At 38.3% G+C, this 22,505-nt stretch overlaps 1 protein-coding gene and 1 long non-coding RNA gene across 10 annotated transcripts in view; one reads left to right on the forward strand and one right to left on the reverse strand.

The window, feature by feature from the left end:
- Positions 1–22,505, forward strand: part of CCDC85A (coiled-coil domain containing 85A) — a 189,901-nt gene that overhangs the window by 148,017 nt on the left and 19,379 nt on the right. For 5 of the 9 annotated variants that reach the window (XM_077915452.1, XM_077915454.1, XM_077915453.1 and 2 more), the window contains exon 3: positions 4,305–4,381. The exons of the other annotated variants lie outside the window; for them this stretch is intronic. In XM_077915452.1, the coding sequence (XP_077771578.1) occupies positions 4,305–4,381 (77 nt within the window). The remainder of the gene's footprint in view (positions 1–4,304; positions 4,382–22,505) is intronic. 9 annotated transcript variants of the gene reach the window in all.
- Positions 125–21,032, reverse strand: LOC144324178 (uncharacterized). The gene is made up of 4 exons (XR_013389591.1): positions 20,653–21,032; positions 13,291–13,382; positions 1,161–1,237; positions 125–435 (listed from the first exon to the last, which is right to left on the reverse strand). It is a non-coding gene; the product is annotated as an uncharacterized LOC144324178 (long non-coding RNA).

Consider the following 22,505-nt stretch of genomic DNA (forward strand, 5'->3'; position numbering starts at 1 on the left):
AATCAGCAAGAAGAAGGGTGAATTTGGAATTTATCTATGTGAGAAGTGTGATATCATTTAATAATTCAAAGACCCAAGATGGCAATCACCGTGATGCCCCAGCAATGAAACAAAACCTTCTGAATATATTTAACCTCCCGTGTTGGCGGCCAAGTTTATTACACTATGGGGTTATCCTGTCATCTCCGTAATGAGTTAGGGTTCAAGGATAGGTTGAACTAGGAAACCTCTAAGGTACATTCCAGTTCTAAAATTGGAGCCATTTAGGGCTGCCCGGGTGGCTCAGCGGTTTAGCACCACCTTCAGCCCAGGGCGTGATCCTGGAGACCCGGGATCGAGTCCCACGTCGGGCTCCCTGCATGGAACCTGCTTCTCCACATGGGTATTGTTTGCTTCACTTTGCCTTTTTAGTATGTAGATGTCCTCGATCCTAGACTGGAAAGAGAAAATACATATTGGGAATGTTAAAAGCAAATCACCCACCATCTGCATAACTGGGTTTTGATGTTAGCTTTTCATATCCTGGATTATGGGAAGTGACTTGGCCTTTCCTCCTTCTCCCCAGTATGTCCCTTTCTCCTCCTTCCTGTGTCTCCCATTCCTCTTCCCCGTTCCACTCAGGATCATTCTTGGCATCTGGTCCTTGTCCATCCTGTGACTACACTTGCATCTCTCTGGCCTGTCAAACTTCTGTTGATCTGAGAAGCTCAGTTTCTCTTTACTAAGAACTGCAGCCAGTACTGTTCTCTTTCTGTGCTCACATGGCACATGATTTCCCACTGAATCTCACATTCCCTTGCCTTTTCCTTCTTCCCTCCCCACGACAGGCTATCTCCTTCTGAAAGATGGAGTCCTCCTGAATACGTTGTGGATCTGGGTAGAGTGTCACATAGTGCTTGGCTGCCTGTCCGGAGCCTCATTCTCAGTTCTGAAAGCCAGATGACTTCTGCAATCTAAGCTTTAGCTGTCAGTCACTGGTGGAAGACGGGACAATCCCTTCAAATTATAGGATATCCACTTTCAGGGCTGCATGCATACATGTGTACAGGTATCACTTAATAATAAAAAAAGAACACCATAAGCACAGCATACCATAGAGAGTTCTGGAATCTCTCTATGTTGTCACCTGAAACTAGTACAACACTCTACTTCAGCTATACCTTGGTTAAGAAGAAAGGAATGCCAGTGTTTGCCAGATACTTCTCTTTGGTCAGTGCACACCCGTGGTCCTCATTCCCTGCATGTAATGGAAAACCAGCTTATTTTATAGATGACAGCACTTTGGAAGTTCCTTGAATGAGGAAGACAAGGGAAGCAGCAGCTGGGGAAGGGGTTGTGCCAATGTGGCCAGTAGGTTGTAGCATAAAAGAGGGGCTCCTTTTCTTTCTCACAAGAAATTACTCCAGTATTTTATTCAATGTTCAGCCATGACTGGGATGTACATTGTGATGGATTTCCAAAGCATGGAGTTTCTTACACTTTATCCTATTACATCTTATTTTAAAATGGTTACGTCTTTTCTCTCCCATTATTTTAACTATGTACTTGTAGTCAGGCTTGGCTCGCCTGTGGAGCAGTAAAAGAAAGTCACAAAGAAATCTCTCAATCCTAAAGCTTAACAAAACGTTTCTTGTTCTTTGACCTCACAGTGGAGGGATTGGGGAGTTTCTTGAGTGGCTTTTTGTCTATACTTGAGGACCAGTGATGTTTCAGAAAAATGTTTGCCTACTCCACTCCCATTAAGGAATTATATAATCAGGTTCTTGATGAATAAAAGAACTAACAGCGGGAATTCTCTTATTTATGCACGTGCATCAGCTCTTCTTCCGTTCTCCCCATCCTGCCCCCATCCCCTGAGGAGTTTTCTCATCATGGTATCTGTTCACTGTTAAGTAGTAATTGCAGCAGAGGCAGCCAGGAGCAACAGGGCTTTCTGGAACACAGAATGTGGGGGTGTAATCCTAAAGCAGAATTTGTGTTCTGTGAGATGAGAGTCTTGTAGTCACTGGCCTTCTCTTCATCCCAACCCTACAATAGAGCCTGACACAAACCAATGACACAGTCGATAGGTGCTGAGTGAATGAATTCAAAACTCTCCCTAGCTTTTGCCTTTATCTTATAAAGCTAATCTTTAACAATTATTTTATCAGTCTAAAAGGGCTACCTACCTATCTTCTCCTGCCCCTGCCCCTATATGCAGTGAATGCTTGGAAACAAAGATGTGGACTTCATTGATTTTTTAACTTGACATTAGAAATTGGACTTACGGAATGTCTTCCAAAATCAGGAATTTACCCTCTTTTTTTTTTTTTTTTTTTGAACTGACATGCTAGAACTTTCTTAACATAGGGAGAGGCTTAGTGAAACCATCCAATATGTAAACTGCAAAAATTTTAAAAAGAGAAGTAGATTAAAGTGATAGAAGATAGTTACCGAATTAAAATCCATTCAGTGGCATTTCCAAATGTCACCTGAATGACTGTGTATAAAGAGTCTTTGAGCTGCTTTAAGTATCATGGCTTTGGGGATGGTGCAGTCTAGGGACAATAAAGATAAGGTATAAATTATGAACAAGGGAGAAAAAAATTATACTTGTTTATGGCTTAAGTAGAACATTTCTGAGCAACTTTTCACTTGGATGGCCCTTATCAAATGATCGTTTTTCTAAAGTAGAGAGTGGGGCTTGCAAAACTGCATAAATCAGGCAATTTGCATTCATGTTTTGATGATCCGCAAATCACTTATTCATTTGTGGGAGTAAAGCAGATTCATGAAATCAATATGTTTGTTATTCATTTATGCCTCTTTTTTTGGTCATAAAGCAAACTCTTAACATTTCATTGAGCTAAAAAATGAGAGCATATTTTTAGGAAGTGTCTTCAGTTTCCTTTACCTTGTGTTTATGTCTTATGTGAGGGATGCCCAAAACCAAGACTCGCCTATTGGTGTGAGATTCGTGGGTGGTTATATTAACATCAGTGATAGGGACTTTTTGCAAATGTTTGTGAAAACAGACATGCTGTAAACCTGTCTGGAATGAGCTTAATTGTTACATTTGCAAATTAAGGACCAAAATTTCTTGTGTATTTTAAGAAAATAAAATGCTATCTTACTGCTTTGAAGGTCACAAAAACAGAATTGAGTTCATATAACCAATTTCCGTACAGAAATTATAGTTTCCATGATGAATTTCAGATCAAGGCATTAATTTACATCAATATTCTTTCTAACTTTAAATTGTTGGGGTCTCCAAATATTTACCATTTAAATGCACTACCATCTTGGTCTTGCTCCTTGCTCTTTTATGTTTCCAAGGCTGAAGAACATGCACTAAGGTTTAATAGTAGCTATGCTGCTCTAATATTAACTATGGAAACCTGCTGGAGGAATTTTATTGTCATGTACATTTTACTCTACCTGAAATATGTGTGTTCTTGGGTAATGAATCAATGGCAGCTATGTTGCTATATGATGCACTTGAATATTTTTGCTTTAAGAAGAGTTCCTGTCAGATTGTTCCTCAAAGTGAAACTCCTCTTTCCTTCACCTGTGAATCATTCCCTGATGTAAAGCTGTAAACTGTAGAGTTCACATGGAACAGACCCTAGGTGTAATGCTGATTGTCACCAGTCAGCACACACCTGAGCTCCTGAAGAAACGAAAACAAGAATGAGTTTTAAAGTCAGCCCCTGGCTTACCTAAAGATTCTGAAAAACAGATCTGTGTCACACTCACCCAAAATCAAAGTCGATATTTAGCCTCCCCTCCACTTGGCCCTTTTGTAATGGTTCTCTGGATTATAGTCATAATATCTGGAGATTGATGAGAAGAATAAATGTTGAATTTAAGGCTTGAAGTATTTGGGGGGAAAATGAAGGGAGCTGGCTATTTGGAAATATTTTAATTTTCTATTTTTTAAATATGCCTGTGGAATTTATTTTGGTGATAATTAACATTGTAAAAAGTCTTACATGGGGACAGCTCCCTGAAAGTACAAAGTAAGTAGAAAGGGGAATAAGTGTCTTCACAACGCCTGACATTCTGAGGGCTGCATGATATACGAAAGCCTGTAACCTCACCCCTTATAAATTCTTCTAATTGTCCTTAGCATTGTACAATTGTTCAAACTGCTTGTGGTTTCAATGACTTTTGTTACTGTTTTTCTGGGGAGAATTTTTTTTTTTTTTTTAAATAACAGTCTATGTTGTCACTACCTGATTTGAGTAAATCAAACCAGAAATATCCTGACAGTGCACCAAACAAGACCTGTGTGTATAATGTAAGTTCTTTCTTTTTAATTTTAGAATCAACCTTGTCCTATGTTAGGCAGCTGGAGGCAAGAGTAAGACAGCTGGAGGAAGAAAATCGCATGCTGCCCCAGGTGGGTGACTTCCAGAAGCTCATAGCTAGTCAGTGTCATTTGAGTTGTGGCATTTTATCTGGAATTTAAAGTCTCAATTACATTTTCTCCTTTAAATGATAGAAATCATTTTGTAAATAGTCATTCATCAATGTAGACTGTGATTGCTTTCCATAATGACCATCATATTATCTGGATTCTTAAGTGTGATACCAAAGGATGCAGATGTCTGAAATAAGAATGCAAAGTAATTTTGAAAGGAAGAAAACAAGAGAAAGAGGAAATGAAGAAAAGTAGAAAATACTTTGCTAGTACTACTCACTCACATATATCATGCATGTAGTTGGTGAATATAGGGAAAGGACTCTTTTTTTTTTTTAAACTAATTTATGAGCTAGGGAAAGCTGTAGGTAGTTTGAAGATTTCATATTTTAATTCAAATTAGTACTTCCTAAAATTCTTTGTGATATAACTGATGAACTCTTTTAGTACAACAAAGCAATGACAGTAATTGACAGTTTTACCTTGGGGCTTAATTTCTTTTCCCTGGTGAATACAAAGTGGCACTCTTTGAATGCCTCACCATATTATTGTACTTATTCCTTTGGGCTGAAATATCTTGGTGAGAATGATGTTGGCTGAGGTGGTGGTTCTCGGGGAATGTTTTGTTGAGGAGTTGAGCAAATCCCCTGGTTCTAGGTTGGTTTCCTTTACAGACATGGAGGCAGGAAAGTATTTCAATATTTTAGGAAAGGAGTTTTCTAAGCATTCAGTCACTAGTGTTTTTTTTCCACATTCTGGTGATTATTTCTATTTCTTAAGTGACCAAGGGAAAATGAACACTTAAAAAAAACAAGCAAACAGTAGTTTAAATGAAAACAGAGACTGGTTCAAATTCAAGAGAAGACATGTAAATGGTAACACTTTGAAAAGATATTTTAGGTCTTTTAAATCTCATTTTGTTTTTAAACTACTTTTGCTCATTAATGATAATTTGGGGTCTGTCAGAGAATGCCTTTCTCTTTCTTCCACTGGCCAGCCTTCTGGCTAAAAATCATGAGATTAAATGAAATGAGTCTACTTTCTCCCTTCTCAAACCACGCCTATGTTAATACTGATGTGGACAGAAGGGATTATTTGCATCATAAGACAAGACACTGCTGGTAGAGTTTTCTCTTTCCTCTTCTATACTTTCCATTTTTAAAATTTTTCTTTGTCATTTGTCCTTTTATATGGGATTCAGAGTCTGACTGTGCCGAGACCCTTCACTGAAAACACCTAACTTCTTTCCGTTCCAAGAAACCTAAAAATAGAATTAGTTTATCATGAGTGTTCTATCTGGTGATACAGGCTCTGGGGCAACTGGGAATGTAAATGAAAAGAGGAAGATAAGGAGATCTGTCTCTTAGTTTACCTCTGAGTGGAAATTGAGGTTCGTGTCAAACATTGAAATGCTAGCTTGTGCACTATGTTATTTAAAAAGAGGCACAACAAATATGAAAATGATTACAAGATTGATTTTTAAAAATCTGTAAAAGTGTTAGAGGTCTTGAAGAGAAATCAGAAGAGGCTTCAGCTATACTTGATATATCAAGTGTGTGCATATTTAAATACACAGCAGTTGCATAGTCAAGAAGTAGAAGAGATTAAACAACTTTTCAGGCTCAAGTCTTAAAACATATGTTTTTTTAAATGCATTGCTGTTTTCTATCAAAGAAGGTTTTCTTTCTCGGAAAAGACTGGGAAAGATCATGTTTGACTGAATCTTAAGATGTTGTTAATGTGGGATGCACCATTATCATATGTGCCACTAAGAATGAGAAAAGATGTTGTCAATTATACCATGTCGGATTCTTGTTGATTTTAGAGATGTTAAAATGGAAAAACAATGCTTTAGAATTGAATAGCTTTTTACATGTCCAGGGCAATTTACTGAAAAGAAAAATCTATTGTTTGAAATATGCTATGGGACATATATACAAAGAATACAATAGATCTCAGTTCAAAAACAATATTTCTGTGAAATTTCTGTTATCTGAGAATGTTGCCTTCATTTATAGCTAAGATAAATATGATGGGATCACCAATTGCAAGTACTTGTATAAATACAACTGAAATGAACAGACAATAGGTCTGAGGATGGAAAGCAATAAATGAAACTCAGAGCAGTGAGAATCGTCTAAAGGGAATAGCCGTGGAAGACGAGATTTGGACCAGATGACACAAAGGCATATGTGACTTATTCTTGGATGTTACTGGTACTATTACAAATAATTACATGCTTTCCCTGCAGAGACTATTTCTGACTGCATGATGTTAGCTGATTTGCAAGGTCAATTCAATGTGACTAGCTGACATCCCTGAATAAATTAGTCTCAATATCTGAAGACTTGATTTTCCCATTGTAGGAACTTGCTCACTGTGCCTCGATTAGGAGGTATTCTGTTTTACTCCCAAGTTTATAAAAATATATTCTCTTGACTTTGGATAGACAGGAAAAAAAATATATAGTTGGCAATTGGAATTCCAAATATATTGGGTATCTTTTGTGGCTGTGGCCAGGTCTTTGCTGATAGTTTAGCATTTAGAATAATTATGTAAAGTATTTTCCTGGAGGAAGAAATCTCCTTAATGCTTATTTTTATTCTTTATGTTAAATTGTGTATAATGAACTGAGTTGCAACTTTGCCCCATCAATATGTATTTAAAAGTAAAGAAGATGAGTGTAATAAGTGCTTATGGATTTCTCTCTGGTCAGATACAAAGGCTTTAATTTCTTAATTTATAAATGACAAGGTTCCTCTTATCCTTTTGTAGGCCTAAAGTATAAATAAAGCATGGGTCCAGTTTTATAAACACGCAAAGTTACCAAGTCCCAGAATGAAGGGTTTTTTATTCAAAAACAGTTAGAAAAATGCAGTGAAGATTGAGTCAGTTCTGTCCAGTGATGAAGAGGAGCCTACAGGAGATGTGATTAGAATATCAGTATGGAGCCCATGTGAGCATGTAGCTCTTTGCTCTGCCATGATTTCTGCAATATCTCACAAGAATCACTGAGCAGTACTTTAAATCCAGTTTGTGAACACAATATTTCAAAAGAATCCTAAAGTAATAACAGAAAATGCAGTATTATGTACTACATATTACTTGAAAAGGAAATGTCTCCATTTATATATTTATTTATTTGATAGGAAAACATGAGATCTACTGTTTTGTCAGATTTTCAAGTGTATAACAACTATTGTTATTTATAGGTATGATGTACATTTGATTTCTAGAACTTAATTCTTTTTGCATATCTGAAATTTTGTACATGGTGATTAGCACCTTCCCCTTCCCCTCAGCCTCTGAAAACCACCATTGTATTCTTTGCCTCTATGAGTTTGAGTATTTTTGATACCTCATATAAGTGGAATCATGTCGTATTTGTCCTTCTGTGACTGTCTTATTTCACTTGGCATTTTACCAAGTGATCATTACCATATGATCCAGCAATCCTACTTCTGGATATTTACCTGAATTGAAATCAGGATCTCAAAAAAAAAAAATATTAGCAATCCTATATTCACTGCAGTACTGTTCATAGCAGTCAAGATGTGGAAGCAACCTAAATGTCCATTAAGAGATGAATGGATAAAAAAAAAGAATGGCATATACATATAATGGAATATGATTCAGCCTTGAAAAAGAAGGAAATCTTGCAATATGTGACAACACGGGTGAATCTTTTTTTATTAATTTTTAAATCTATTGAGGTGGAGTCACCCACAATGATGCAAATAAATATGGATAAAAGACCCCAAATGGTATAAAGTAGTTGCAAGGAATTTTATATTAAATTCAAAAGGAATATACCTATTGTGAATAGACATATATATAAATACAAACTTTCTGTGGATAAAGAGTCACAGATTTTCAAAGCTGAGTAGAATTCACATATCACATTGGACAATCCCATTTTTTAAAGTAAAGGCTTACAAGATTCATAGAATGTTAGGAGTATAGTTCTGGTCAGACAGCTAATGAAGGTTGGACTCAGGCTAAGATGTAGGCCTATTCAGTGTTACTCTAGCATTTGCATAACACCTTTTTCATTGTTTCATGCTACTTATGTAATGCGGTGTAAGTAAACTGCTAAATCTGTTTTTTATCTTATTGTCAAATTCTTTTTTAAAACACTTATTTTAATTAACATTGGAGGCACTTGGGTGGCGCAGTGGTTGAGCATCTGCCTTTGGCTCAGGTTGTGATTCTGGGACTGAGTCCCGCCTCACCCTCCCTGCAGGGAGCTTACTTCCTCCCTCTGCCTCTCTGTGTCTCTCATGAATAAATAAATAAATAAAATCTTTAAAAAAAAATTAACATTGGATTTGCTTGACCATCCAAGATTTATCTGACATTCTACTCCGGATTTAAAATAAATGTTCTATTTCTTAAAGCCATGGATGGTATTCATCACAAGTGAAAAAAGAATTGCGTTTTATGGAGCCTTCTCCTCCTGACACATTTCCAAAATACTTCAGAATCCTGGTTTTATAGAAACATACACACATATCTTCATGTGAGATTTATACTTAACAGCATGTGGTCAGAGAGGGCCTTTCTGTCCAGAGTGAATTGGAGATATAGGTGGGTAAGGGAACAAACAGTTATAGTCGTGGTTCTTAAGGTACCCATGAAATTTGTTATTTTAGCCCAAATTTAAAAATCTTGCTTGGATCTCTCAACCATCCCATGGTCCTTTTCTTGATGTCACAAGGATTTTTAATCCAGACCTATCTACTCTCTTTATGTGCTATATCCAATGAAGTCCGCTCAGCCAGAAAATACCTTAAAGTGTTTGATATAGGACACCTATCTGATGATTTTATTATAAATAAGTAAACATCATTTGAAGAAATCAGTCAATATTCCGCCATCACCATGAGGTACAAACTATTATTTTTAAAACTCTTCTCACCTATTTTGTGTTGAATTAAGGTTTGCATCAAGAGGAGACAAGAAATAAGTAGTTTGCTCTGATTCAAAGTCAATTAAGTACATTTGCTAAAGGTCCTACCGGGAAATCTGTTCCTTTCATCAAATGCTTTGGCATTTCCAGCCTGGAAAGCACTCTGTGTCCTTTGTACCCCAAAGTCCCTCTCCAAAACAAACTGCCCACCTCTTGAGACTAACTTTTTAGAGATTTCTTTTAGAATCCGTAAAGGTGCCCTCATCTGTCTAGTGTCCTATGGCTGCCCCTGTGCTGGGGGTTCGGTTTGAAAAGCATGGCAACTCGGATCTCTACGGTGAGGGCTCCTTTCAAGCAAGTGTTTCTATTTCTGTTGTGCTAACACACAGAGAAGAGTCTAATTTTAGCAATGGAAATAAATCTTCCTCTCCTGCAATTTGGTTACAGTGTGGTCCCACAATGCAGCATGTTGGGAAGGAGGCATGGCCATTTCCAGAGCAGTTTCTGAATAAAAGAAAAGAACCTGTCACCATCACCAGAAGTGCTGAGGAGGGTTCCCAGGCTCTAAAGAAACAGCTTGTCACTTCCATGGCAACACAGCCCAGGTCCAGCATCACATCTCTGAAAAGCTCCCTTACCTGTGTACCTATGCAGATTACCAGTGTCCTGGACAGAAAAGAGAGGATTCTTTCTGACACATAGATTTCCCTCATGTGTTATTCCTTTTTTTTTTTTTTTTTTTTTTTGGCTGTGGAGATACTTATTTGTTGCCCCCCCCCCTTTTTTCATATTTTCTTGTTTTTCAAGTCATTTTTGTCTTATAAGGGCCATAAATATCTGGCTTTTCTAGGGTTTGGAATTGCTCTGGAAAAAAAAAATCAGTCATTATTGTATAAAAAACAGGCACAGAGTAATGCTTTACCGGATACTTAAAGCAAGTGGTGCTATTCTTCAATTATTACTTGCTTGGAAATTACCATTCTGGCACTCCTGAGGAGTAATTTGTGCAAAAAAAAATTTTTTTTTCATGTATAGCAAGCAACTCTATGTAGTACAACCGGAATAGAATCTGGATGCTACTGATAGAAGAAAGCAGTTAAATCTATTAAGGGCTGGTTGCTGCAGAGTCATATTTGGAAAAAGAAATGGACTCCACCAGAAGAATAATGCTTGTGGATTGCCATTTTCTCCAAATCACCATGATTTATATAATTAAAGAAAAAAAGAGCTTTTATGTATAGTTCAATAGTTTTCAGAGGACAGATGGGAGCTACCCAAGTGGTGTGGGTGTATTGGAATAAAAGAGACAAATAGATATGGAAAATAAATTTATAGGGGAAAAGTCATGTTGGATAACCTGAATACATGGAGACTGGATTAAGGGAAAAGCTAAAATGTATTAGCAAAAATATTGAAGAGAACGAAATTCACAGAAAAAAAAACATCTGCATCAACATGGAGCCTTTCACAGTGAGGGGGTTTATGACATTCTTCTGTGACCCCCTCTCATTCTTGAGAGTTTCTTATTTGAGAATCTCAGACACATAATGAGAGGTCTTCAATATAATGAGAGGAAATAGATAAAATAGAAATGCAACAGAAAATACAGCTATGCCACTTACTAAACTTACTAAGAGACCTATTGAATTTTAAAAGCACCCATTAGGGACTGTGGTACCAAATCTTATATAATAGTACTGCCTTTTTCTATTGATACTGGCATGATAATGGTTCTACCACTAGGGCATATTAAAAAATGTTTTTTTTTTATTTGGAGTAGCCATAAAAGTTGCATTTTGGTCACCTGTCCTTGGCAGAATGTGTCACACACAAAAAATGATAGGACTAATTCAGCAAAAATGTTAGTTGTGCAGTAATATCAACTAGGATCGTAGATATTTGAATGAGAAGCAATATGGAGGACTATTTGGGGGAAACTTGAGATGGAACTATAAGAGAAATTAATGTTGCCTTGGAAAAATGGCTTTCTGCTCTTTTTTATTTTTATCCAAAATAAAGTGAAAAATCAAAAAAGATGAAACAGTCTTCCCTTTCCTAATTGTGTAAGGAAACAGTCTCCTAGAAGGTGATAGAAAAGTTTGTGTGGTGTTTGATATGGGAATTAAATTAGTCAAATGTAAATACTATTGAGATATGGAAATATATAGATATATAATATATCTAAAAAATAGTAACTGTGAAAACTTGGATCTAATTGAAGCTCCTAAAGATGGGAAGATTCCTATTTGAGCAGCCTCACTTTGCTTTCCATTTTCCACTGATGGTCACTACTCTTTGCGATGAGAGGCATCCAATCCATCCTGTCCTCCACTCCAGTTCAGACCTTTCTTACAATGGGATTCAGGCATCTCTCATTTAAAAGTCTCTACCTCTAGTTGGTTTGGTTTTTTCTTTTTTTTCTTCCTTAGCAAAGTGATCAGTCATGCTTTTAACACATTAAAAATTCAAGTTGGTGCCTCTTAATATCTTATAAATGTAAAGTAGACAAATAGAAATGTAATACGGGCAATATCTGTATTGCCTAAATATAATCTAGATAATCACTGTAATAGAGGCAAATAATGGGGTTCTTTGACACAATAAGACAGTTTAAGTAAATAAACTTCTAAGTGATTTGAGACTTTCCTAAATTATATTTAAGCTAGCATTGTGTGAAAAATAAGCAAAACATAACTGAGTTAATTTTAGAAAGCTGAGACATAGTCAGCAGTGACTTAGTTACCAAGTAATTAAAGGAGTCCCTGTAAATATGCTAGAACAAACAGAATGGGAATTACAAGAGCTAGGATTTAGCCTAATTAGCTGTTGGACCAAGATGATGCATCTTAACCTTTATGACCTTGATATGCTTTGAGTAACAAAGACGATTGTCATAGATGATAGGGAAGGTTCTGCTCAGCTCCACAAATCCGTGACTCTCTATCCAGAGAAAGTTTGTGTATGTGTATGATGTGTATAAAAATAGGCATGTCCTTTTAACTTTGATATTAAATTCCTTAAAACTACAACTTTATACCATACAGGGTCTTTTATTTATAGGTGTATATTTATGTCATTGTGAGTTATTCTACCTCACTGGGTTCTAAAAGTAATAAAATTTCATCAGAGAGCTGTTTAAGTAATAGTCAAGGCTATATATCTTTGAGGCTCGTGACACATTAATATGCGTATTAGAGGGGCTCACATACCAGTCTGAGTAGTGTTAGCTTATGTATTTTGAGAGATAATGTGCATTAATCTCCCCTAATCTTCATTTTTATTCTTTATGTAAACCCTACATAATGAACATAGAGGCACTAGTTTTCCCTAAGAGTATACATATTTAAAAATAAACTTGACAAGTATATACATGCTTATAGTTTTCTCTCTGGTCAGGAACAGAGGCATCTGTGTCTTCATTTGATAAGTGTGGTCCCTTTCAAGCCCTGAAAAAGGTTGTGTCCAGGTCCTAGAATGAAGAAGTTTTTATTGAAGCAGAGCTAGAGACATACAATGGATTGAGTTGGTCCTACCAGTGGTAAAGAGGAGCTCATAGGAGGTATGGATGGAAAAGGAGTCCTCAGCAGACAGCACAGCGCTCTTCCTCTGCCGTGCCCTCTGTGGTATTGTAAATATTGTGGGGCTATCCTTTAAATCCAGTGTGAGCACAACATTTCAAAGAAAGCCCAAAAGTATGAATCGTCTCATTAGTTATTATTTATGTATTAGCTGTTATTACCCGAGAAGGAAATACCTTTGAAAAGTTGGCACAGATGATAGTGAAAGGTCACCTGAACTTAGGATATTCTTTCCTGGGCACATAAACTAATGTTAACACTTTTTAAATCACATTTAAAAATATTTTAAAAGATTGCATAGGATACATGGACATCTGACACTTCAGAGAGAATTTTTTAAATGGTGATGAAAAACTATACCAATATAGGAAATGTTAAAAAAAAAATTGACTTTTATTTACCTGCAACTTATATGGAAACCATCTGTATTCTCTATTTTAAAATGTAACATACTTGTCAGGAATCCAGTTCTGAGATAAGCCAAAAGAAATTACTGTAAAAAAGAGATGACAAAGACTTGATATAGCATACATTATTTTTTTACACTGTGATAGACTGAGGAGAATAACAAGATGTCTTGCATATGAATCGAAGTCAGCTAGACTAGGGATACACAGAAGGAACAATGTCCAGAGGAAAAACATTTTTTCAAAGGCTCTCTGATGTATTGGATTCGTTCTGTACACTAAAGCATCTGAAGTAACAGCCAGCAATCAGCGGACTGGGCTTTTCTTCATATTTTCTCGTTGACACAGAGCATGAAAGAGGAATTGCCGGGGGTGCACCATGAGACAACGATCTGTGTTGCTTTTATAGTTCATGTGGAACGTTTATGGATTATCTTTTGGACTGTGCCATTGAGCCTGCATAACCTGGTAGCATGTTATCATATATGAATCTAATTAAAGCATGTGTAGAGAAGCAATATGAAGAGAGCATAGGAAATAAATTATGGGTTTCCCTTCAATTGTTGTAAGTCTGAAGGGCGTTTGGCAGCTGGGTAAATAATTCTTAGAAGATGACTTGGGGTTTGTTCTAGAAATCCTACAAAATAGTTCCTACATCAGTAAGCAGTGGAGTGTTTTTGAGAAACAACCCACTCACATTTGTAGATGTGGCATTACTGGGAGTAACAGAAAACTGTGTTTCCTCAGGCCACACCAGTGTAGATTGGGGTCAGACAGAGGGACTCCTTGCTCTCTGAGCTTGCCTTCAAGTGTATCAGTTTTCACCATCCTCTAAAGTCTGCTCCTGACTTTGGCTGTTGACCGGCTGCTACAGTGATGTCCTGTCCATTTCCAACTCCTGTGATGGGGCTCCCAACATTCTCTGGGCTGAGAAAATCCCCCTATTCCTGCTTGGGTTCTGCCTTGTTCCAGATCCAAAGCCTAATGGGAAAAGTGCTCCTCCCCACAAGTTCTGGCGGTAAGCCCAGAAATGGAGGTGGGGAAGAAGAGTTACTATTAGGGAAGGGTCAATCTATTAAAAAATTTTTCCTCCCTTTTCAAAGTACTCCATTATTTTTCATTCTAGTGTCTCTCCCTCCCTCCCTCCCTCCTTCCCTCCCTCCCTCCCTCTCAGTCTAATTCTTTCCTTTGGGAGAGCTTTGTGTCCTCAGGTTTATCAGTACCTCACTGAAATCAACTCAACTGAGATATTTGTGATTTCGGGAGTGCCCTAGTGAAGGCAAACAACCAACCAAGCCCTCTTTCAGAACTTGTATCTTCTTTGAGATTTTTCTAACTTTCATAATGTAGGTTAGTGGAATAGAGGCAACTTTTGAATTGATCTTTAAAAAGAAAAACACACACACAACAAGGAGACCACTAACCCCTTGCTTAAGATGCTTGGACTAATTATTTTGCTAGTTTTATTCATCTAGCCCCGGCTCTCAGCAGTTTATTAGGAAAGATTGCATGTAGAAACGTAAGGATCAAAAAGAAATGCAAATCTGTCTCAAATGTAGTATAACAAAGAAATTTGGTACTATCTTTTTTTTTTTTTTTGACCTAAAAATGCCTCTCATTTGCAGAACATGCGAGGCAGAAATTCTAATGTTTGACAGATAACAAATAACTAGTAAACCCAGGACCAGATGGGAGCCATCCTGGACTTACATAAAAGCTGGCTCTAAGAAAGGGAAGCTTTTTAATAGCCAAAATATTTCAGCTGTTTTTGACACCCAAAGCAGGTGTATCTTAATGTCAAAAAGGTAATTTCTTTTCTGAAACATTTTCATATGCTAGAAAACTGAATATCCATAACTACAGAAATCTCTTACAAGAAGAACATAAAATACACATTCAGAAATAAATGACAACTCCAGCAAACTTAATCACAAATAAATTGTGTGGGAATGATAGGTCTTTATCCTTTTGGGTGGCAAGCATGTATTGAGAGCCAAAAGTTAACAGAAGCTACAGTTCGAATTTGGCTGACATCTTTTTGACAGAGTTTTAGACAAAAGGAGCTTCAGCAGCTTTGCATTTTGAAATTTGTTACTTTGTTTGGAACCAGCCCCGTTTCACTTGCCATTCCATATTCCTATCCCACTCGTATCTTAACGCATGAGTCCTTAACCAGCAAAACTCATGCACAGGTCCTTTGTCAGTTGAAAAGGACTTTGGAGAAGTCGATTTAAGACTGGACCCTCTAAATGCTTACTTGTGAAGAGGGTGGCTCATGTGGTCTCATGGGCATTCATTTAATTGAAGAGGATTCTCTTGGTTAGGGAAACCAGTTACACTGAGCCGTTGACATTGGAGAATGAGATTAAGATGGACATGAGGGCAGGTAAGGACAGTTGGCTCTCCAACGTTTTTCACTTAAAACGAGTACTCTAAAAAAAACAAAAACCAAACAAACAAACAAACAAAAACGAGTACCCTGCTCATGATCTTGGTATTGACAGAGTTCTTCAGAATCAGTCATGAGGGTGTCATAAGACAGCTCTCAATTCCGGGTGGTTTCTCGGGGCTGTAAATGATGCTGTAGTAACTTATGAATCAATAGCACTTTGGTCTTTATACCTAGAAAATGTCCAATGTTGCTATCACATTGATTTTTAATACCTTATTACCTCATTAAATTACGTTTTTTATTTTTGGTATATCTTTTATATTCATTCTGTTTGAAGGCACCAATCCTGTTGGTCTTCAGTGTTCAGAATCTGAGGTCTTTAGAGCCCAAGGAAAGACACTAGAGGTCTGAAAGGGATTTCAGACCTGATTTCTTTTTAAAAGGTCTTAACCAGGCAGCCCAGGTGGCTCAGCGGTTTAGCGTCACCTTCAGCCCAGGAACTGATCCTGGAGACCCGGGATCAAGTCCCACATCGGGCTCCCTGCATGGAGCCTGCTTCTCCCTCTGCCTGTGTCTCTCTTTCTCTCTGTGTCTCTCATGAATAAATAAATAAAATCTTTAAAAAATAATAAAATAAAAGGTCTTAACCAATGGGGCTGCAGCCTGAAATGGACCTTTCTCCCTTGAGAAACACAGCTTGGGCCACAGCAAAATGGCTGATTTACAATCATCTGTAATCCTTGTAGTCGAGCCCGCTTCAGGGTGCAGACAGCACACACAGGATGGGGATGGTTGAGTCAGCCATTCCACATTAGAGTTTTTTTGCTATTACAACAGTAGAGCCATATCCTGAGTAGCAGCTGAGGTCCTGCGTATTGGAGCAACACTGGGGCCACCTTGATTAAGGCCAGATTTCCATTCTGACCCTAGCCCATATGATGATCTCTGTTTTGCAGGTGAGAGGATGTTCACTCATGGGCAGAGGCAAGGTTTATGCCCAGATTTTTCTGTTACTACTACTCTAGCATTCTTGCTGAAACCTGTTGCACAGCAAGTATGTTTCTTTTGAAGCAAGATGATGATGAAAACCCCACCAACCACCACCACCACAATCTCCACCATCACCATCCAAAGCAGACCTCTAGTGTAGTATCATTGGGGTCTGAATTGGAAATTAGCTGAGAAACCCAGTTGGATTTTAGTCCATCTGTTTTACTATTCACTGAGAGATTTCATTGCTCTGATAATGATTCTCTCAGCATGGGGAGATCTCATTCTTTTTATTAGTCTTCAGGACATTTCTAGCCCCTAGATAACTGATTAGTCAGGAAAGAAGATTTGTCTACTTACTACTGATCACTTCTGGTTCAATTATAGTTTCTTTGGGAGCTACTTGCCTCCATCTCCAAAATTTCCCAGACTATTCCAGTCTATGATTTTCTTGTCCTCTAAACCAGGGCTTGGCACTTTTATAATAAAGGGCCAGATAGTAAATGTTTTCAAAGTTTTGAGCCATATGGTGTTTTTCAACTATTCATGTCTGCCATTGTGGCACCAGAACAGCTGAAAACAGAATATCTAAATGAACGAGTTTGCTGTGTTCCAATAAAACTCCTTATAAAACAGGTGAAAGGGTCTGGATTTAACTCTGACAGTAGTTTGCTGACCCCTTCTCTACACTGAAATTGTCAATTACTTGGCTTATCTCTTAATGTTATTTAAATTTGTCTCTCATTTTGTAAATTTTCATTTGTACATAAAGAGTTTATTATATACAAATACTTTAACCAGTGTTATTTATGTTTTCATTGGCTTAAGTTCCTTTGTCCTGTCATCCCCAAACCTGCTCTGAGTTATCAATATGTGGGATTTGAAAAGCACTGTGAGTGAACCAGAGGAGTAGTGAAGAAGAGGCAAAAGCTCTTTTTTTTCCAAGAAACCACTGAGCTTTGGGAAGAAAATTGTTGGAGATCAAGATGCTTATGTTTGACTGGAAAAGCCAAATCCTCCCCTAGAGGAAGGACAATTATTGTGGTACTAATGGATAGGAAGTTTGTACTTTTCTGAAACACATATATCTGGTGATTGAAGCTGCACTTTAGTGAGTGATTGATTATATTGCTTTTGTGTCCTTGCATGTCTTAGAGAGATTGCTGGAAAGATAACATGGGGCAGGCTTGTCTTTAAAATAGATACCACATGGCTGGTAGCTTGGAAAGAACATGAATTGCTGTATAGTCATTCTCAGGCAAGTGAAATTCTAAATCCACGTCTATCAGTGATTGAGGAAAACCATATCTGGCTTGGAAAGGTCAAAAACCAATTAATCTCCCTTTTTCCTTAAGTGAGGACATCACATGGTAGAATGAGAAATCAAGAAATCAATAATAAGAATAAAGTGAATTCTGTATTTTCAGGTCCTTCATATTAATATTCTCTTGTCCCATGATCTTTGTCAGATATATGGTTTTTAATGATGATCTGTGTTATGCTTGAAAAGGACAAAAAGATAAGGCCTTCACTTGGCCATTCATACAGTCTCTCTTCATGGGGATCTGCAAGGTACTTTGGAAGGAACAAAGGAGTGCAAAGGCTAGTTTGTGTCTCCATCATGTTTCCTGTGGATTGAGACCTATAGAAAGGTGACAAGAATCCTCACTCATCTTTTTGTCTTTGTCACTAGGACTGATTGACATCAGAAGAGTGGGGTGGGGATGGGGGCTTAAAAAGAGCCAGATGCATTCACAGTGCTTTCATGGCAACTGATGGCAATCTGGCAATTATGAAGCTTCTCTATAGCACTTAATGTTTTCAGAGTGCCTTGCAATCAGGTTTATTAGTCATCCTTCACAGCCGCCACATGAAGCTAATTGATAGGGCTCTCCATTTTAGCCTCTCTATTGAGGACAAGTGACTTGCTGAGGGTCAGGCAGTGACTAACTTACGGAGCTCATTAGTCTCCAGGTCATTTCTCTCTTGAGCTAGCAAAAAAACCTTTTTTTTTTTCTTTTTTCTCTGGCTAGCTTAGGAAAACTTATTATCATTGGTTAACCTGATTGTTTTCCAGGGTGATACTGTTATAAAAATTCTAACTTTCAGAAATTCCTTTCTAAAATTTGCCTTTTCTAAAGCTTCACAACATCGCTTTTCAGAACTTTCCAGGAAATTTTAGCTATGCGTTTTTAAGGTTCAGCCAGGTTCTTTACTTGGGTAATGTTCTCAGAATTTGGGCTCTAGAGACTTAAGGAAAGACAAAAATTTTTAACCAGGCAGCCTTGGTTTGTGGCATTAGCTGTGGTCAGAGTTAGTATGGAAGGATGAGGGGAAACTACTTTTTATATCAGCTATTTACGCTTTTACCCCTAGAATGTCATAGAATCTAGACAAAAAAGCAGTGCCCTTGCTATCTGGAATGAGAAATGTTGCCATTAATTGTTTGAATTCATATCCCTTCAGTAATCTGAGACAGATAACTAGTGGGCTTCCTCTGCTTTTCTTGGTATAACCAAAACAACCCTTGCTAACAAATATGGAATGGGATTTCTGTAGAAATCAGCTTCCATCCGATGGAAAGCTGATTGCTTTTATTGGTCATTCTTTCAATAGTTTGCCCCTAAAATAGTTTTTGAGCACCTCTTTTTTGTAGATACTGTCTTAGACAACGAGGATACAGCCCTGAACTCACGGAGCTTACATTTTAGTGGACTATTATTTAAAAGACAATAAATTTGTAAAGTGTGGAAGTAATCATTGCTATGAAGGAAACAAAAGCGGGGTACAGGATTGGTGAGTGACTGGAGTGAGAGAGAAGAAGCCTCTCTGAGGAAGTGACATCTGGAGGCACCCAAAGAAGCAGGGGAGAGCATCACAGGAAGTGGGAACAAAAGGGAAAAGGCTTTCGGTGGGAGTGAGCTAGGCATGTGTGAGGAAACAGGAGCAAGAAAGCTAATGTGGCTGGAACAGAGTGTGTGAGACAGAGAATAACAAGAGGTGAGGTCAGGAACAGGCATGTAACAGACCCCTGTGGGCTTTGTTGACCAAAGCCACGTGTTTTGAGTTTGGGTCTGAGTTCATGGAAAGCCATTGGAGGAATTGGGCAAGGGTGTGATACATCTAGTTACATTATCAGAAGGTCACTGTGAATGTTGGATAGAGACGAAACCTAAAAAAGTAGAGGCAGTGGAGTCCAGAGGAAGAGGCGAGGAGTTGAGGACGTAGGGGGCTAGGTTTGTAGCCTGCCTAAGGGGGTGGTGGTAGCTTGAACTAAGTAGTAGGTTGGAGATGATAAGGAAGTGTTGGAGGCCTAGTATATTTTTAAACAGAGTTGGGAGTGTTCGATGATAGGTTAGGTCTAGAATATAAAGGGGTGGGGGGGGAGGCTGCCTATGGCTTCATAGTGTGAGTACTGACAACCCCAGGAGGAACTGTCTACACAGACTGTACAGTGAGTGACGGCCCAGGTGTGGTACAGTATGGCAGCCCTGGGAAGAATCAGGAATGACTCCTTGGATTTTGATCTAAGTAATTTCGTGTGATTGGTGGTGCTGTTAATGGAGATGGAAAACACTGCGGGGGGGGACAGGTTAGGAGGTACAGGGCAGTCAAGTTGTGTTGGACATGGTACATTGGAGGTGGACAGCTATGAGGAGGAGTCGCCTGCAGAGTTAGATCTACACCTCTGAAAGTCGGGAGAAAGGTCAGGGCCGGAGATACAGATTTGCAAGAATATGTGGCTGTGGGACTGAATTGGAACCTCTTGTCGAATGAGTGTTGAGGGAAAAAGAGGTTTGTGCGCTGTGCCCTGGTATACTTTAAAATTTAAAGATAAGGCAAAAGTGCAGTCCAGACTGGAAGGAGAGGCCCATTCAACATTTTTAATCTCCCAGAAGAGGGGAGACCTTACTTGTGTACTAATTCTGCTAAGTGGTTTTACCCTTTAACTCCCTGATGGGTCATCGACTTACCTTTCTGAATATTATTTACTTAAACCGAGCAGTTATAGTTTGAATCCCAAACTCTTGCTTTTCATCATAAATTATTTACGTCATGAGCCAGGGCACACATAAACCTCTATTTGTCAGTCTCTTTCTTCCCAGTAAGAGCTGTTTGTGAAAAGAGCTCCTGCTTTCAAGATGCTTCCTTTTGTCTCCCAAGGGTGTTCTCACGAATGGAGAGTTTCATTGTTCCAGGCTAGAGATTTTATTACCACCAGGTGTGCAGAGGCTACACTGCCTGAAATCGTCTTGGCCACTCCTGCTTTTGTGAGCCTTCACCCAGAAAGTCACTGTGAATCCTCCAAGACGGAGCCTCCAACAAATGGCATGGGTGGAACCTCAGTCTCCCAAGCAGCTGGCCTTATTTGTGATGCAAGCATGCATTCTAGAGAGGTGGGCGCCCTGGGATGATGCAGACTCTCCCTCTCTGTCTAGCTCTCTGTGATCTTGACCTTCCCATTTTGTGCAGAAGGCCTGTGTACTGGACGACTCCTTGAAGAAAAAGATTCTTCCTTTTGCCAAAGCCAGGGCAGCAAAAACCACCTCACAGAGTAATATTTCTTAGCTCAACAAGTGTCTCTCTTAAATGCTTCTTTAGTCCCAGGGGCTCTAGCCCTGCCCAGGTCTTCACCCTGGGATCCAGGGGTGGGCTGAGGTATTTTAACACAAGCGTTAATCAGCTCTGTTCAGCAAGCCAAATGCAGTGTTAACTAGCATTCCTTTTCTGCTTCTGCATATAACGCTGGCAATTCAGCTGCATGCCCTGACTCTCAGTTCTTACTCTGGCCTCCTCCACCCTCATTCTTACAAGCCTGAAAGTATTCAGATATGTTTTTCTCAACAAAAATACCATTATTTTTCACTATTTAATTAACATCAACCTGGTTGGAAAACTAAATGCATCATTCATTCTTTTTTTTTTTTTTTTTCTAGAAATTTCAGTGTTTCTCACTGGGGATTTTATGGTTAACAAAAGACGAGAATTAAGCACATAAACTCATTACCTAGAAGCAGAATGTACGTAAATGTAATTGTTCACATTTCCTACCTATTGTTTAACAGCTAATTTTTTTTTTTTTTTTAACTGGGCCTTCATTGTTATTCTGTCTGCTGTCACTCTGGCTACCGAGATACAGGGTGTTCGCTGTCTTAGCCCTTTCAAGATACAAATTCTATTCTTCTGGGGTTTGCCCTCTCTAATTCTTGTAAAAAGGCTTCACGTTAACCTCTGTAATTACTTCCATTTATCTTGTTTTATTTTTGAAACTGTATTTATATATCTGCAAGTTTCACCTGGAGTCCCAGATATTTCAAAATGACTTTGTTTTTCTCCCAAGAACATTATATTATTTGATGGGCTATTTTTACGATGGCATGAAGTTAAAATCATTTTTAATTTAAATATTTTGCCTACTCTTTTACATGTCAGAAGAAAACCATTTTGGGGGTATCTGTGAGAAAGATGTTTGGGGGCTTTATATTCTTAATTAATTACCTTTTTCATCTTGATTTTCATACCTGATGAAGGAGTTAGTTAGATGCATCAGTTGCTCTGGCATTTCCTGGCCTGGTCAACAGCATGACCATTTAGCCAGTGCCCGGCCAGAAAGCTGGGAGACATCCTGGATGCAGATCAACACAAAGGCTCAGGGGGTCCTGCCCTTTTAACCCATCATTGTTCCTCTTTTCATTCCCTCTGATGTTGTCTGATGGGCAGCAAGTAACCATATTTCACTTGGACTTCTCTGTCAATCTCCTAACTGGGCTTCATCCCAGCTAGTCCTGTCCCACCTAGATCATTCTCTACATCATTACTAGAAGGA

Source organism: Canis aureus, chromosome 11 (assembly GCF_053574225.1).
Source record: "Canis aureus isolate CA01 chromosome 11, VMU_Caureus_v.1.0, whole genome shotgun sequence".
Classification (NCBI taxonomy): Eukaryota; Metazoa; Chordata; class Mammalia; order Carnivora; family Canidae; genus Canis; species Canis aureus.